Source organism: Purpureocillium lilacinum, assembly GCF_023168085.1.
Source record: "Purpureocillium lilacinum CBS 284.36 DNA, scaffold_4, whole genome shotgun sequence".
NCBI classification, from domain to species: Eukaryota; Fungi; Ascomycota; class Sordariomycetes; order Hypocreales; family Ophiocordycipitaceae; genus Purpureocillium; species Purpureocillium lilacinum.
The window spans coordinates 4,414,116-4,430,342 of NW_027072114.1; the positions used below are offsets into that span (position 1 = coordinate 4,414,116).

Sequence of the window (16,227 nt, forward strand, 5' to 3'; positions counted from 1 at the left end):
GACCTCTAGTTTCTCTTACAGCCTCCGACAAATTGTGCTCCGCTCGCGTCGCTTCATGGTTCCGCAGGCGTAGGCGTTTGGATAGCGGTCGACCGACAGAGGTCGACGAACCATCATGTTTCAGGTGCGCTCATCACCGCCCCCTCGAGAGACGGAGACAACCTCCTCGACGCAGGCCAGCTGCTGACATGGCCGCGTGTGCAGAGAATACGAGGCGCCATCGACCGGACCATTGCCGAGGAGCAGGCCCGCCAGCAGAAGATCACCGATGGGGGCAGCGCCGCAAGTGTCTCCCGGTCCGGCTCGACGTCTTCCCGCGGCGGCGGCGCGAAGCGACCGGCGCGCGCGAAGAAGCCCTCTACCGACATTACGAACACCGATGCCGCCCCGCCGAATCCCGACCCGGCCGTGTTCGCGGCGGCGTTTGTGATTGACGACAGCGACGAGCCCAGCAGGGCGGGCACGCCGAAGCCGCAGGTCCCCGAGAAGGACGGCGTCGCGGTCAAGAACGGGGAGGGCGAGCCGAACTCCAAACCCGACGATGCGGACGCCTCAAAAGCCGCCGCCGGGGACAGGGCGAAAGGCGACGGCGAGGATGGCGCAGGACGGGGCACGTCGTCGTCGTCGTCGTCGTCGTCGCAGGACCTGAGCCCCGAGATCAAGCAGCGCCTGCGCAAGCTGGAGAAGCTCGAGGCCACGTACCCTGGTAGGCTCTACCGAGGTCCCAATTGCCCTTGCACGGCGCAGTTGTGCCAATGACAACCCACAGAACTATTGCGATCCTACCGAGTCGCCCACAAGCGCGCGACCGCCATCGAGCCCTTCGAGAAGGCCCTCCGCGAGAACACGCCATTGACGTCCATTGGCGACCCGGACGCGCTCGTCGAGTACCTCAACCAGCTGAACCTGCGGGGCGACATGGTCATGCAAGAGCTGAAGCGCGTCTCTGCTGACAAGGATGAGCTCAAGAAGAAGCACGACGAGGCCCAAGATAAGCTCGCCCAGGTCCAGGAGGAGCTCGACAAGGTCAAGGCGGGCAAGTCAGGCGACGACGCCGCCGCAGAGGACACGGACAAGCCCACGGCGGACTCTGCGACGACGGACACCAAGGAGGACAAGGCGCCGGAAAAGGTCAAGTCGCCCGTGGCATCAGTCATTGGCATGTTCTCCCCCAAGCAAAAGGCGCAAGCCGTCGAGGAAAAGACGGACGGCGAGGACTTCTTTTCCTACGACGAAGAGATTCCCCAGCTGCAGGCCGACGTCGCGGCCAAGACGGACGAGATTGAGCGGCTCAAGACCGAGGCCGAGGACCTCAAGAAGGAGCTCGCCGCCGTCAAGGAGAATAGCGCCGGTCTCGTGGCGAACCTTGAGAACGCGACGAGGGAGCTGAGCGAGTCGCGCGATGCGGCTGCGTCCCGCGACTCGTGGCAGTCGCAGCTGGACGAGCGGACCAAGGAAATCTCTACCTTGACAGAGAAGCTGGCCAAGGCCGAGGCACAGCTGAAGAAGCTCGAGGAAGAGGCCTCGGAGGACAAGAAGACTCACGCGGCCAAGGTCAAAGAACTCGAAAGCACCTTGGCCACGTCCGACAAGAAGAGGGCCGACCTCGACTCTGAGCTGTCCAAGGCAAACGCAGCCAAGACGGTGTCCAAGAAGCTCATTGACGACCTCAACACACAGATTGAGGGGCTCAAGAAGGACAAATCGGAGGCGCAGGCCAAGATGGATGCGCTGTCCAAGAAGCTGGAAACGAAACCGTTGTCTACGCCGGCGGCGAAGCCCCCCGATGCTGCGCCTGCGCCTGCGTCTACACCGTCGACCGCGGCTACGTCCAAGAAGAAGAATAAGAAGAAGAAGGGCAAGGGCGGTGCGGGCCCCGCCGCAGCTGTCGCCGAAGAAGCTACGAGCGAGGCGACGGAGCCGGCGGCCGATGTTGGTGATGCACTGGGGAGTGCCGCGCTCGAGGCGGAAATCGCCAAGCTCAAGGACGAGGTCAAGGACAAGGACACCCAGATCGAGAAGCTATCGCAGCGACGCAAGACGGAAGAGGACCTCCGCGAGGAGATTGAGAACCTGCAGGAGAACCTGCTCAACATTGGCCAGGACCACGTCGAAGCCAAGGACAAGATCAAGGAGCTCGAGGCGGAGAAGGCGGCGCTGAAGAAGCAGATTGCCGAGCTGGAAGAGAAGATGGGCGCCTCGACTACGGATGCCGCCGCCAGCGCCAAGCTGCAGGCCGACATGGATTCGCTACGAAAAGACTACGACGACCTCAAGGACAAGTCGGCTACGCTGCAGTCGGACCTGGGCGCCGCACAGCAACTGGCGCAGACCCGCTTCAAGGACCTCTCGGACCTGCGAGAGGTGCTGCAAAAGGCGCAGCCGGAGCTCAAGACGCTGAGGCAGGAATCTGCCGAGCTCAAGACGGTCAAAGAGGACCTTGCCGCCAGGGTCAAGGAGCTCAAGGAGATGGAGAAGAAGGAGAAGGACCTGAATCGCGAAGCATCACGGGCGCAGCAGCTCTCGACAGACCGCGAGACGGAAGTCAAGGGCCTGCAAGAGAAGCTCAAGGCGGAGGGCTCCGGCAAGCAGCAGGCAGAGGAGGCGAAGCGCACGGCAGAGCGCAACCTGCGGCGCGCCGAGGCAGACAAGGTGGAGCTGAGCGCAAAGGCGGAAAAGGCGGAGCGAGAGCTGCAAAAGGCGCAAGACGAGGTCAACAAGCTGCGCCCCAAGGTCAAGGAGCTGGAGGAGCAGCTGCACAAGATGAAGCGGGAGAAGACGGCGGCGCAGGAAGAGGCCGAGTTCAAGGCGCAGCAGTACACCAACGCGCAGAGCCTGCTGGGCAGCATGCGGGACCAGACGGCGGAGCTGTCGACTCAGCTCAAGGAGGCCAAGTCGCAGGCCGAGTCGCTCGAGGAGGAGCTCGGCGAGGTGCAGCGGCTGCTGCAGGAGCGGACGCGCGAAGGCGAGACGATGCGGCGGCTCCTGGCCGACGTGGACGAGCGGGCGGACGGCAAGGTGCGGGAGATGCGGGGGCGGATGGAGGCGGCCATCGAGGAGCGGGAGCGCATCGAGGACGAGTCGAGCACGCTGGCGCGGCGCAAGTCGCGGGAGACGGAGGAGCTCAAGCACCGGATCCGGGAGCTGGAGCGCGAGGTCAAGACGCTGGGCAACGAGCGCGACGAGCTCGAGGAGCGGCAGCGCGAGTGGAAGCGGCGGCGGGAGGAGCTCGAGGCGGTGGAGAGCAAGGCGGAGGCGGAGACGGAGGAGATGCGGACGACGGTGTCGCAGCTGCGGTCGGCGCTGGACGCGTCCGAGGGCCAGCTGCGCGACAACGAGAAGCAGCGGGCGGACCTGCGCAAGATGCTCGACGACTCGCGGCAGCGGTACGAGCGGATCGCGCGGGACCTCAAGACGGCGCAGGCCAAGATGCTGTCGAGCAGCACCGTCGGCGGCTCGTCGTCGCGGACGTCGACGGACTCGAACCGCAGCGGCGGCGTCAACGGCGGCAGCGGCGGGAGTGGCGGCGGCGGCGACACCATGTACCTGAAGACGATTCTGCTGCAGTTCCTGGAGCAAAAGGACGGACGGCTGCGGGCGCAGCTGGTGCCGGTGCTGGGCAAGCTGCTCAAGTTTGACAAGTAAGTGGAAAGCAGGCGATGGAGCGTCACGTCACGGCTGGCTAACACGGAGACTTCACAGGGCGGACGAGCAGAAATGGCTCAACGCGGTGCAACACATTGAAGTGCGATAGCGAGCATGACGGGGCGCGTGTTTCCGCATGGACATTGGGCGCGGCGTTGGAGGGAGGACGCATGGACGGTGTAGCCATGGAACGGGCTTTTTGCTCGCTCGCGCACCTGTAGTGGGATATTGACCTGTCTGTCTAAACAAGAGGCCGTCGTGACCGGTGCCGACAATGCCCTAGTAGGCACTTGCTGTACATGAATATATGATGTAGTACCGTGGACGCGGCCATCCGGCAGTGGGTTTTGGGTGCGCGTGTCAAGTCGAGCCGTCACCTTGAGTCTAAGGACTGCCACAGAGACCTGGGGGCGACGCGGACGCTTTGATCCGGGCGTGTGGCGCAATGATCGGGTCGGTGACCTCACGCTGCCGCCACGGATCGAGATGGAGCGGCAGGGGGGATGAATGACGCCGTTGCACAGGGCGGACGGCGAACTCAAACGGCGCTGGCTGGGGAGTTTAAATAGACGTGCAACAGTCGACATGAGGTTCGTTGCGCCGCCCAGACTGTGAATGTGTATGAATTGACGCAATTGCCTCGACCGCGTCCTACAAACACACATCATCATTGACCGATCGACGGAACAGTAGGACCAAACACGACAGCCACGACAGGCAGAAACGCTGAATCATGTCGGGAGACAGAGGCAGCCATTTCCTCCGGGGCAACCTGTTTGACCTGACGGGCAAGGTCGCCCTCGTGACGGGTGCGTTTCCCCGTGTGATACTCTACAAATGCACCGTCGCTCACAGCGCACACACGCAGGCGGAGGATCGGGCATCGGGCTCATGATCACGCAGACGCTGGCCTGGAACGGCGCCAAGGTCTACATTGTCGGGCGGACGGCGTCCAAGCTGGAGCGTGTCGTGGAGACGTACAACACCCGCGATCTGCCGGGCCGCATCGTGGCGCTGCCGGGCGACGTGTCGTCCAAGGAGGGCGTGCGGGCGCTGCACGCGTCGTTTGTCGCGCACGAGGAGGAGGAGACCAAGGCCGGCGGGAAAGGCGCAAAGCAGCCGGCGGCGGCGCTCGACGTGCTGGTCAACAACGCGGGCGTGGCGAGCGCCAAGGTCGAGACGGACGCCAACGCGAGCGCCGAGGACGTGCGGCGCAGCCTGTTCGAGGCGGAGCAGAGCACGTTTGACGACTGGAACGGCACGTACAGCACCAACGTGACGAGCGGCTTCTTCGTGACGGCGGCGTTTGCGCCGCAGCTGCAGCGGGCGGGCGAGCGCGAAAAGGGCTGGTCCGCCGCCGTGGTCAACGTGTCGAGCGTCTCGGGCCTCATCAAGCACTCGCAGCGGCACTTTGCCTACAACGCGAGCAAGGCGGCGGCCGTGTACCTGACGCGCATGCTGGCGGCGGAGATTGCGGGCGGCGGCGGGGAGAAGAAGGGCGTCGGGGTGCGCGAGACGGAGGGGGGTGGTGAGGGCGGCGGCGGCGATGGTGATGGTGATGGTGATGGCGATGCCAAGGGCAGCGTCAAGGAGAGCCGGCTCAAGATCCGCGTCAACGGCATCGCGCCGGGCGTATTCCCCAGCGAGATGACGGCGGGCGAGAGCGGCGGCGACCAGAAGAGCGAGCTGGACCGGGGGCACTTTGCGAGGAGCCACGGCGAGGACGTGCCCGCGGGCCGGCCCGGCGAGGAGCGCGACATGGCGCAGGCGGTGCTGTTTGTGGTGGGGTGCACGTACCTGAGCGGGCAGACGGTGGTGGTGGACGGCGGGTACACGCTGGGGGCGGGCATGTAGGCGGGAGGGCTCGCAATAGAATATCCATTGTGGGTGGTGCGTCGTGATGCCGGTGGTGATGGTGGACCGTGGTGGATGGTGGTGGATGGTGGTGGTGATGGTGGTGGAGGTGATGGATGTGTGGTGTAAGTGTTAGGCACCTAGTAGCTAGCGGCAGCGGCAGCAGGGCAGCGGCTCGTCCCCCCCAGGGCCCCCGCCACAGCGGGATGGTTCGTCTCGATCGGGCAAACCGCCAGCCTCTCCTCCCTGCATCGCCATCAACCCCATCCATCATCGTCAGCAGACATGACGCGTCGACATCCCAACCCCGACTGACGGCATATTGTATCGTCAATGTATAACCTACCTATTCGCATCTTTCAGCCGAGTCCGTAAACACTCACCATGGGCGCCGTCGTCTCGCTCGTCGGCGATGGCCTCCTCGCCGCCTCCGACGTGGCCAAGGCCGTCGCCGCCCTCATCGGCAAATACAACGCGCTGCTCGCCCGCGCGTCCTCGGACCCGGGCCTGCCGGTCCCGCACCCGACGTCCCCGTACTGGCTCGTCGACCCGCCGTACCCGGCGCTGGCGGACGTGCAGAGCGAGACGCTGTCGCGCGAGGCCGACGTCGTCATCATCGGGAGCGGCATCACCGCCGCGGCCGCGGCCAAGTCCCTGCTCGAGGTGTCGGCATCCGCTTCCACTCTCACTCCCGCCACCGCTGCCGCCTCCTCCCCGCCGCACTCACCGCTGCGCGTCGTCGTCCTCGAGGCCCGCCAGCTGTGCAGCGGCGCGACGGGGCGCAATGGCGGGCACATCAAGTGTGCTCCCTACGAGGAGTTTGCGCGCCTCCGCGGCAGGTTGGGCGCGGAGCGGGCGCGTGACGTGGTGCGCTTCCAGATGAGGCACTTGCCGGGTCTGCTCGAGGTGGGCAAGAGCTATCCCAAGGCGGAGGTGAGGGAGGTCCAGACGGTGGACTTGTTTCTTCGGCAAGAAGATTTTGACAAGGCTGCCGAGGAGGTCGACGCGCTCAAGGCGTGGATGCCCGAGATCGAGGTGCGCGTGCTCCACGGCGAGCAAGCGAAGGCGCATGTACGTGGCTTTTCATCAGTCATCACCGTAGTCAAAGGGACGCTGACCGAGCAGATTGGCGTCAACGACATGGTCGTCGGGGCCCTGTCGTACAAAGCCGGCGCTCTCTGGCCCTTTCGCCTCGTCACCGGCGTCTGGAACGACCTGCTCGCCCACCATCCCAGTCTGTCCATAGAGACGCACACGCCCGCCGAGGCCGTGTCGCGGACAGGGTCCGATCCGTCTCGTCCCTACGAGGTACAAACGCCCCGCGGCGTAGTGCATGCCCGCCACGTCCTACACGCGACCAACGGCTTCGCGCCGCACCTCGTGCCCTCGTTGCGCGGCCGCCTCACTGGCGTGTTGGGACACATGACGGCGCAGCGGCCCGGCGCGTCCTTTCCGCGCTGCGACGGGAACCGCTCCTGGTCCGTCATCTCGAGCCCGGGGTTCGACTACGTCACGCAGCGGCCCGCGGACCCGGAGACGGGCGAGCCTGGCGACGTCATGGCGGGGGGAGGGCTCTTTAACAGCCGCGAGCAAGGGCTCGACCAGCTCGGCGTGTGGGACGACAGCCGCGTCGACGCGCTCCCCGTGATGCACGTCCGCGGCAGCATGGCGACGGTGTTTGACCCGCGGTGGGGCGGCGGCGGCAGCACGGACAAGGTCTGGACGGGCGTGATGGGCTTCACGGGCGACCTGATGCCGCTCGTGGGCCGCCTGCCTGGTGGCGACGAGAAAACGAAGAGCGACTCGGGAGAGTGGGTCGCCGCTGGCTTCAACGGCGAGGGCATGGTCTGGGCGTGGTTGTGCGGCACGGCCGTCGGTGTCATGATGCTGGGGATGGAGGAGAAGGACTTGCAGCCCGGCGCGGGGCGGCCTGGCGGCAAGCTGGACGCTTGGTTTCCGCGCGACGTGGTCCGTGTCGATTCCGCAAGGATGAGGAGAGCGGACCTGAAGAACCTCGCGCGGGCGGCGGGCCTGTGAGCATGCGAGCATGTGTCGTGTGGAAACCCCCTTCAAGCTATGAAGATGCGGCACCTGTTCTGTATGACTGACTATTCGTCCCGTGAACTTTCCGAGAAACTATATTACTAGGAACGTCACAGCTACTGTATCGCTCGAACATGAGAGTCCAACTTGACGGCTCGCATTTACTTATTACCCCGTCAACCCGTTGCCCGGAGCACCAACACACCCCTTGCGGACCCAACACTCCACGTACCCGTGCGCCCACCGCTGTCTAACCGGATTTCGGCAGCAGCCTGGCCACGCCAAAGGAGGCAACGCTCTTTCTCTAGTCCTCGTCCTCGCCGAGGATGTCGGAAACCAGCCCCAGCGGGAGGCCCGCCACAATCTTGTCAGTGTCCCTGTACGGCGAGCGCTTCCTGCCCTGCGCGGCGCCGACGACCTGCGTGTGGTACCCTTCTCCAGACAGCTCCCTGCCCGTGCCACGCGTGCCTACGAGCGGGAGCGCGGCCACGATCTCGTCGGCGTGCTTGACTGTCTCGTCTAGGAGCGGGAGGTCCAGCAGCGGCGGCAGGTCCGCGACCTCCTTGTCCGTGTCCTTGTACGGCGAGCGCTTCTCCGTGAGCTGGTCGTGCTTCACGTAGTCAAGCCGGGAGAGCGGGCCCGAGTCCGGCCCAGGGGAGCGCCCGCCCAAGAGCGGGAGCGCGCCCACAACCTTGTCGACGTGCTTGCTTGCCTCGCCTAGGAGTGGCGGGAGGTCCGCGACCTGCTTGTCCGTGTCCTTGTACGGCGAGCGCTTCTTCTTCTCCACGAGCCGGTCGGTGTCGGTGTAGTAGCCGTGCTTGGAGAGCTCACGGCCGGAATCAGGCTCGGGGGAGCGCCCGCCCAAGAGTGGGAGCGCGCCCACAACCTTGTCGACGTGCTTGCTTGCCTCGCCTAGGAGAGGCGGGAGGTCCGCGACCTCCTTGTCCGTGTCCTTGTACGGCGAGCGCTTCTGCATGGGCTGGGGCTGGACCTCGCCGCCTGGGCGAGGGAGAGCCAAGGCGCCCGTGGCGGCAGCGATGAGAAGCGAGACGCGCATGATGATGATGATGGACCTCGAGCGAGATGTGTTGGCCTTGGGAAAAATTTGAATGTCTGACGGGGGGATGAAATTGATGTCTTTCATGTTGCTGGCGGAGGGCGGATGTGGCAATCCCAATTTATAGAAGCGTCAGCACAAGCCCAATTGATCGCGGAGTGCACCACCCAGTATTCCACGTCCTCTCTCTTCACATCGCATTCCAAATGTCACGGCTAGAAGCCGCGGTTCTGGGACTTGCCGTCGTCCTGAGTGGTTTGCGATAGATTTCTGAAATTTAGCACACAGGCTCTGGCCAGAAAACGCCCCGATCAAATGCGCTCAAGACTACTCATATTATTGAACATGAACTCTGGTCGACGGGAGGACCCTTCTCAACTATTCGCTCTACCATGGACCGCCTTGTTGCATGGGCCATTCAGAGACAAACGACGCACAATCTCGTAGGAAACATGTGTTCTATGACGATTTCTAGTTCGAGGTGATGAATCCGGGTCCCCCATCTGCTCGTGTGTCTCGCCGCCACGTGCGCTGGTCCCGGCAGAATCTGACACATGACATATCCCGGAGCCAGTTCCGTCGTCATTTGCGTAGCCTTACAGTGCTTAGAATAGCCTCTGACATCTCGTACGCTCTCCTTTTTTGGGCCCGTTGAGGAGAGCCGTCTTGGGACATTGCGTCGGAAAAAGGCCGCCGTCACGACAGAGGTCGTAGAAGACGGCCCCCCGGCCACCAGACTCCACGACACTTCCACTCGAGCTCCCCCTTTCACCCCGACAGACAGGATAGGCCCCTCCCCCTTGAGTCTGGTCAGAGACCCCGTCTTGGCGTCGACATCCAGAATGGAAGCCAGCAGCCTCTACAAGCGCTGGTCGGGGTACATCCCCATTCTGCCCTACAGCACGGACGTTGCGGGCGCCAAGGAAGAGCAAGCGCGGGACGAAGGGAACGATGCGGGCACACGCCGGAGCAAGACGTCCGTCTGGCTGACGGCGGTCAATGTTCTGCTGTTCCTCCTCACAGCGACTATGTGGTATCTGCAGGGCGGTCCACGGACGAAGGCCCTCAATGCCGCGTTGAGGGAGACGTCGAGCTACAGTACGTGAGCCACTTCACACTTCTTGCGGTACCTATGCTCACGGGCGCAGCACCCATTTTTGACATGATTGATCTGGAGCCGAGCATCAAAAAGATCAACGGCACCGTCAAGCCGGCCGGCCAGCCCTCCATCGCGCGGCAGTTTCCGAACGCGGCGGCGGACGAGCGGTGGGAAGAGGACATTGAGCTCATCCGACCCATCCCAGTCACCCGCGAGCAAATCATCAAGATGGGCAAGAACCCCGACACGGTGGCCAAGCTCGAGGATCACATCTGGGGCCTCGGCGACAACGCCTACGTAGCCGCACTCGACCTTTTCCACAACTTGCATTGCCTCAACTCGTACGCGCCGCCCATGACTGAAGCCAAAAAATAAATAAAAAACGCTCTATTCCGGTTTCGAGCTGACGACTCTGCAGGCTGAGACAAGCCGCATATGGCAACTATTACAACCAAACCATGGGTACGTATTGGCGTAGCCGGCGTTGAGACCATAGCTCACTCATGGTTCCCAGCCGAGGCCACAAACTTTTACGCCAGAGGCGAGACGCACCTCAACCACTGCGTCGACATTTTATACCAGCATATAGCATGCAGGCAAGCACGCACTGCCTCAGTCATTACCACAAATGTACGCTGACAAAGATACAGCAACAACCTCAATCTCGTCACCAGACATTGGACCGAGGGTGCAGAGTATCCATTTCCAGACTTGTGCGTGTGGCCACCTCACGGGGATGACATGGACTTGTGGCAAGCAACAGCGCGGCTAACGTTCGGACACGCAGCTCTATCAACGCCCATTGCATCAACTTTGACAAGCTGGTCAAGTGGCACAAAGAGGCCTCGGTCGACATGGAAAAGTACGTCGAGGTCATGAGGAAGCCAAAGGGCGTCAAGGAGGAGCCGGCGGAGACATGGCAGACGGGGCCCTGAAATGCTTTGCTGTCCGTTACTAGTTACATGTAGGCTCGTATTCAATAAGCTAGTATGTTAACTTGTCAAACGCAAGGCGGTCGGAACGGATAGAACTAACTAGTGACGGGTCTTTTCTAGTATCGCAAACCAAGTCTCACCACAACTCTGCTTATTGATAGGACAACGGAAGCAAAGTGAAAGTGACAGTTCGTAATCGACCTATGAACCGCGGTGAGTGCTTCGACTTAGTCAAAAGGCTCAGTGGCTACTACTGGCGCATCAATAATCCTCAAGCCGTTGCCCGCCAAACCTCGTTGAGTTGGGTCTGCAAAACGTTCAACAAGACGTTGGACTGCAGAGAATTGTCGATACTAGGCCCAGCGAGTGAGAGCCGGGACTCAATGGCTGCTCCATGGGTTGCCAACGCGAGAGCTGGGGCCAGCTTGAGGTGCTGATGCAAAGACAATAGAGTCAATTCATTCGACATAGCTCAGACGCCGAGACCGCGGCAGAGCCCCTGCGCGGTTTGGATGAAGGGCTTCAAAGGTTGAGGCAATGTCTTGTGGAAAGCTTCAGTCGATCCGTAGGGATTGTCATAGCTGCATGAACTCTCTTTTGCGCTCGATGTTATTTCTGGCCCTACTGCTATTCTCGTTTCTATAATATCCACTGACCACATTGCTCAGTGAGACCAAACAGACACGGAGTTCCACTGCGCACGTCTCGCTCACAACACATCGACCCCGTTGCAGGCCAACCGTGTACGGCTTTCAGGTGTACATGAGGAGTCATGTTTTTCGGAGGGTCCATCTTTGGCAACCACAAAGGCTCCATTCACAGCCTTCGAATAGTGCTGTGCGGCATTCGTTGACTTAAGACCCGCTTCATGTTCAGACCAGCCGCCGGAGCGCTGGTGGTCTGCAACGCGAACCGGGCCGAATACTCCGTCATCAAACAAACCCCAAAGACATCAACTTTCGGCGCCGCGAGCCTCAACACGTTGACGGCTCATCGTCTGGGAGCATCTCTCCGAAAGACGACTTTTTCTTGAGCTGCGAAAGGGTCGATGGCGGGAGAAAGAAATCGCTGAGTGGCGGACGTACGTGTACAGTAGCGTCCTGCGGCTGTGTACTTGGAAGTGCAAACTTGCGGGGATGGCGGAAAAGCCGCCAATTTTATTTACCAACTTGTTTAGTGCGGTCGGGCTGAGACGTCGAACAGTCGCTTCGGTGAGGGGTGCTCGTGCTCTTTGAGATTGACTTCCTTCGGGACGTGGCCTCGGATCGGGATGTGGAGTGCTGCGGCACTGCTGCCACGAATGGTACTGGCGGCGCCCGTGCCTGTGCCCTTCACGCCCTCCCTCATCAGTGGCCCTTTGGAGGAGGAATCTTACTCTGGCCTGGAATAACTTGCGCAGATATGAAAAGTCCCGACCTAACTTGGATGTAGAGCTGGGCAACTCCTCTGTCGTTGCATTGTCTGCAGCGATTGCGACGCGGGCTCGCCGGGGCTTCATCTCCAGTCCATCGGCGCATGCCTTTGCGACGTTCAGTGTTCCACTGCGCTGGGCCCGCCTTTGGCCACAGCCGCTCACGCGGGGGGGCGCCAAACATCGATCGGGCCGCGCTGGCGGCACATCCAGAAGCGTATCGGTGTAAGTGCAAGCCGCTCCACCATTGCTTTTGCCCAGCCCGTCCATGGTCCCCCAATGCCGGAGGGTCACCTGGATCATTCAGCTACTGTTGACGTGGCCGCGGACCTCGACGCAAGTCCAGCTGCGTCGGACCATCGGCAACTACCACGGCACTTGGTCTCTCAGCTGCCGCCTTCTGCGCAAGCCACGACCTAGCTCTTTAAGCTTAATCGTCAGCGCCAGCGGCGCTGTCTCCGCGCAGTAGCACTTGGACGTTTCTGCGCCACCATGGGGATGCCATGTTCAGCCGCTGTACGGAGTACGCTGGTCACCGTACGGCATGGACTCTTCCTGATACCTCTCCTATCACCCCGGGCCGTCGGAGGCGAGGGATGAAGACGAGATAAAAAGAGGAGTTGGTTCCTACGGGATCGAGACCGTCCTTGATCCCCGATTCCTTGCGCCCGTACATGCATTCGTCCCACCCATCAATTTCTCCATCACAAGCGCAGACCAAGATGACACCCTTTCGAGCCCTCATCACGCTTGCTTTCGGTAAGAATGAGCAGACGCAACAGCATGCTAGCCCCAGCGCTCGACGCGGCTAATCGGTGGAAACAGCCGCCACGGCCTGGGCCCTGCCGCAGACGGGCAATGAAGCGCGTACCCTCACCTGCCTCAAGTGGTGCCCCGACAACTTCCCCAACCTCGGACTGGCCTGCATAGCGCAGGCTGCACTTGGAAAGGGCCCGTGTTATGAGTGCGGTCCCAAAAGCACGTCGACGAAGAAGAAGCTCTGCAACCGCAAGTGTATTGACACGTCTGCCGACAAGAACAACTGCGGCGCCTGCGGAAAAACCGTACGTTGTCCACCTCGACATGTACCGCGTGTGGCAGCCAAATGCTTTTCGACACGATCTTCTTTTGCCACATAAAGCGTCCATGCTAGTTATTCGGGATGACGAGCGCTAACTTTGCGTACAAGTGCTCAACGAGTTGCGTCAACGGGGTGTGCAGCTGCAGGGCCATCAGAGGTTTGTTCGGGCCTGCCCGTAGAGTGACTCTCGTCTCCTGACTGGATTGCAAACAGAAAGTTGCCAAAGCTCCACAGCTGGGTCCTGCTGCACGGGCCAGTGTAGCACTTCTACGCTTGGAGGCTCGACGGGATTCTGTTGCCAGCCCTCTAATCGTATGCTGCCAGTAACCAAAGCCTGTCTTGTGGCCTTTTGCTCACGAGATTTTTCTTCTAGAGCCCTGCGACATCAATGACCCCGGGGAGTGTTGCAGTCAGTGCTGCAAGCGGGTTGGCAATCTGGAGGAGTTTGTCTGTTGTTAGGCGCATGTGGACGTCAATTGCGAGATCCACTTCTCACGCGCATTCGATTTGATGTCATGTTGCGGAGCGCGAATTGTGTTGTCGCAGCGTGACTGACAGTTCCTGCCTTGTAGCAGCCGAGGTTTACCGGATTTTAACGGAGTTGAAGTCGGATACAGATGGAGATGTTCGACGGAGAAGGCGAAGGTTTCTGATAGCTTGTGGTGTGAGACATCGCGCAGTGTGAGGGGGAGGCTCGCATTACATTGGGTTTGCTTTGAGCGGTAGCGTTACGCGGACTTTTAGGTCTTGCCGCATCGGGGTGCCATGATGCCTTCATCCACCCGACAAACATGGTGTACACTGTAGTCCAGGTCATTGACATATACACGGCCTACCAGGCTACCACATAGTAAACACGAAAGTGAAGCGAGACAGTAGGCTGTTGTTCAAGCACAAGTGGATACCCTTTTGGCCGAGCTTGGTGAAACGGCGAGGGGGAGACCTGGTGTGTAACGACAGCACGACTGTCCAAGGCTCAGTCAGGCAAGAGAGGCAATAGCTGTATAAATGGGCTGCGGCTGCTACTGTCGCTATCGGTCAGAGACTGAAGCTTGGAGAGCTCAATTGGCGATGCGTCGGGGGGAGTCGCTGGGGAACTGTCCCCGCAGGCTCGGCGTCACGTGAGCCGTCCAGCTGGCCCCGGCCTGTGTGGCCAACTGTTACACGGTGATAGAAAGAGACAGCTAGAGTCTGCCTTGGGTGTAAGAACACGCGCGGTGTGATCAGGACGTCGATGATACGACAGGGCCGAGCGGGCGAGTCGTGTCGAGCTGCAGACGTAGATGCAGCGTCGAGGTGCCCCCCCCCCCCCCCCCCCCCCCCCCCCCCCGGGGGAAATTGATGGGATCCACAGGCGCTTGCTGCCATAACTGATACAAGTTGCCGTTACTGCCATTGCTGCCATTGCTGCCATTGCTGCCATTGCTGTCGTTGCTGTCGTTGCTGTCGTTGCTGCTATGGGCTCTACAACTAGCAAAAGTTGGCTCTACAAATAGCACTACTCAATATAAATATGAGAGATACGAATGGACGTGCTTCAGCTCAAGCGCATTCTGCGGCGTGCCTAGCTACCAATAAACTGAATCCGCTGATGCCTTTCCTGGCAGGGCTCACGTGACTGGCTCGTCCGCCGCCAGCGCGAGTTGCCGTTGCATGCTCGGGATTCGAATAGCGGACCGATCCACCGCCTGCAGCAACTACGTAACCTTAGGACACTCGTCAACAGAGTTCAAAACATCCCATACTCCAGTGAGTCCAGTCCAGCGACAGACACGCCATTCAGACAGGATGCCTCCCCAGAGCCCCTCAGCAATCTGCACTGCACGTGTATGGCGTTGGGTCCGGCCATCACGACTGCGAATGGACTGTCAGCTGCGGCGAAACCGGCCAAGTTCCGTCCTGACCTTCTCGCCCGCGGTCGTGCGCGCCCCAAAGCCCGCGGTAATACGAGCGTTCCACAGCGGCCATCCGTGGCCCCGCCAGCCAGCGCCCACGGAGCGAACAAGTCAAGACACTGATCTGTATCAATTGGCGCTCGACCTTGCGCGAACGCCGACAAACGGAAATGTATCCATTGACTACATTGTCGTCTCGCGGGATGGTGCGCAAACGTCGCAGCGCCGCACAAAGTTTGACATTGCCCAGGAGTACGGTCTCAGCACCCGGGACTTGCGCACCTTTGATCTTCAATATGGCGCGCTCACACACTTCATCATTCGGGAGCGCTCCATCCTCGCGCACCTCTTCGATCTCCGCCTCATCATCCAGGCGGATAGGATGCTATGCTTCCCTGTGAAAGGCGTTGAGGACAGCGTCATTGCCCGCGTGTTCATGCACGAGGTGCAGAACAGGTTTCGCGCTGCTGCTGCTGCTACCCAACCGCATCAGGGAATGGAAGAGCAGCCCTTTGAGCTGAGTGTGTTGGAAGCGGCCTTGTCCGCCGTCACATCATCACTGGAGGCGGAGTTCTTGCAAATACACTCGGAGGCAACGAGCGCCCTGGAAAAGTTTGACTCGAGGCGCGACACCCCTGTTCACCGGGACGACTTTGAGCTGCATCTACTTCGCGATCTGCTCGACATTACGCGCAGATTGGCAATCGTCGAGAAGCGGGCACGCCTCACCCGAGACGCCGTACAAGACATCCTCAACGAAGACGAGGACATGGCCGCCATGTACTTGACAGACAACAAGGATGGGCGGCCTCACCCGAAGCACGACCACCAACAGGTCGAGTATATGTTCGAGGCCTTCTTCAAGACCAACGACACGACCGTGCAGGACGCCACCTCCACCAAAGAGAACATTCGGCGAACAGAAGAGGCCATTCGCTCCATCCTAAACGTTCGTCGAAACCAAATCATGATTCTCGAGGCCAAGATTGAGATTGCCATGCTCGGCATGTCTTTGGCGACACTCGTCGCAGGCTGGTACGGCATGAACGTGGTCAACTTCTTCGAAGAGAGCACGTTGGCTTTTGCCGTGCTCGTACTGTCATCGTGGCTTGGTATCGGCGTCATCTGGAGGTATGGCCTACGAAGACTGCGCAAGATTCAAGGAAGCCGCTACGTAAGCTGGCGATAGCATGGCTTTGCATGCGAT

The 16,227-nt window shown here is 61.0% G+C and overlaps 6 protein-coding genes across 6 annotated transcripts; 5 read left to right on the forward strand and 1 right to left on the reverse strand.

Moving 5' to 3' along the window:
* Positions 1 to 115: 115 nt before the first annotated feature.
* On the forward strand, positions 116 to 3,754 carry PLICBS_006499 (uncharacterized protein; the record flags this gene model as incomplete). The annotated part of the gene is made up of 4 exons (XM_018328289.2): positions 116 to 124; positions 205 to 706; positions 770 to 3,641; positions 3,703 to 3,754. The coding sequence occupies 4 exons, from the start codon at positions 116 to 118 to the stop codon at positions 3,752 to 3,754; spliced, it is 3,435 nt and encodes a 1,144-aa protein (XP_018173147.2).
* A 624-nt stretch (positions 3,755 to 4,378) lies between these two features.
* Positions 4,379 to 5,499, forward strand: PLICBS_006500 (uncharacterized protein; the record flags this gene model as incomplete). The annotated part of the gene is made up of 2 exons (XM_018328288.2): positions 4,379 to 4,454; positions 4,514 to 5,499. The coding sequence occupies 2 exons, from the start codon at positions 4,379 to 4,381 to the stop codon at positions 5,497 to 5,499; spliced, it is 1,062 nt and encodes a 353-aa protein (XP_018173146.2).
* A 384-nt stretch (positions 5,500 to 5,883) lies between these two features.
* On the forward strand, positions 5,884 to 7,536 carry PLICBS_006501 (uncharacterized protein; the record flags this gene model as incomplete). The annotated part of the gene is made up of 1 exon (XM_065600953.1): positions 5,884 to 7,536. The coding sequence occupies one exon, from the start codon at positions 5,884 to 5,886 to the stop codon at positions 7,534 to 7,536; it is 1,653 nt and encodes a 550-aa protein (XP_065457025.1).
* A 310-nt stretch (positions 7,537 to 7,846) lies between these two features.
* PLICBS_006502 (uncharacterized protein) lies at positions 7,847 to 8,686 on the reverse strand (the record flags this gene model as incomplete). Its single annotated transcript, XM_018328286.2, has 1 exon — positions 7,847 to 8,686. The coding sequence occupies one exon, from the start codon at positions 8,684 to 8,686 to the stop codon at positions 7,847 to 7,849; it is 840 nt and encodes a 279-aa protein (XP_018173144.2).
* Positions 8,687 to 9,441: 755 nt separating this feature from the next.
* Positions 9,442 to 10,633, forward strand: PLICBS_006503 (uncharacterized protein; the record flags this gene model as incomplete). Its single annotated transcript, XM_018328285.1, has 5 exons — positions 9,442 to 9,697; positions 9,748 to 10,039; positions 10,117 to 10,164; positions 10,349 to 10,411; positions 10,486 to 10,633. The coding sequence occupies 5 exons, from the start codon at positions 9,442 to 9,444 to the stop codon at positions 10,631 to 10,633; spliced, it is 807 nt and encodes a 268-aa protein (XP_018173143.1).
* Positions 10,634 to 14,985: 4,352 nt separating this feature from the next.
* PLICBS_006504 (uncharacterized protein) lies at positions 14,986 to 16,209 on the forward strand (the record flags this gene model as incomplete). Its single annotated transcript, XM_018328284.2, has 1 exon — positions 14,986 to 16,209. One exon carries the CDS (start codon positions 14,986 to 14,988, stop codon positions 16,207 to 16,209), a length of 1,224 nt encoding a protein of 407 aa, XP_018173142.2.
* Positions 16,210 to 16,227: the final 18 nt, after the last annotated feature.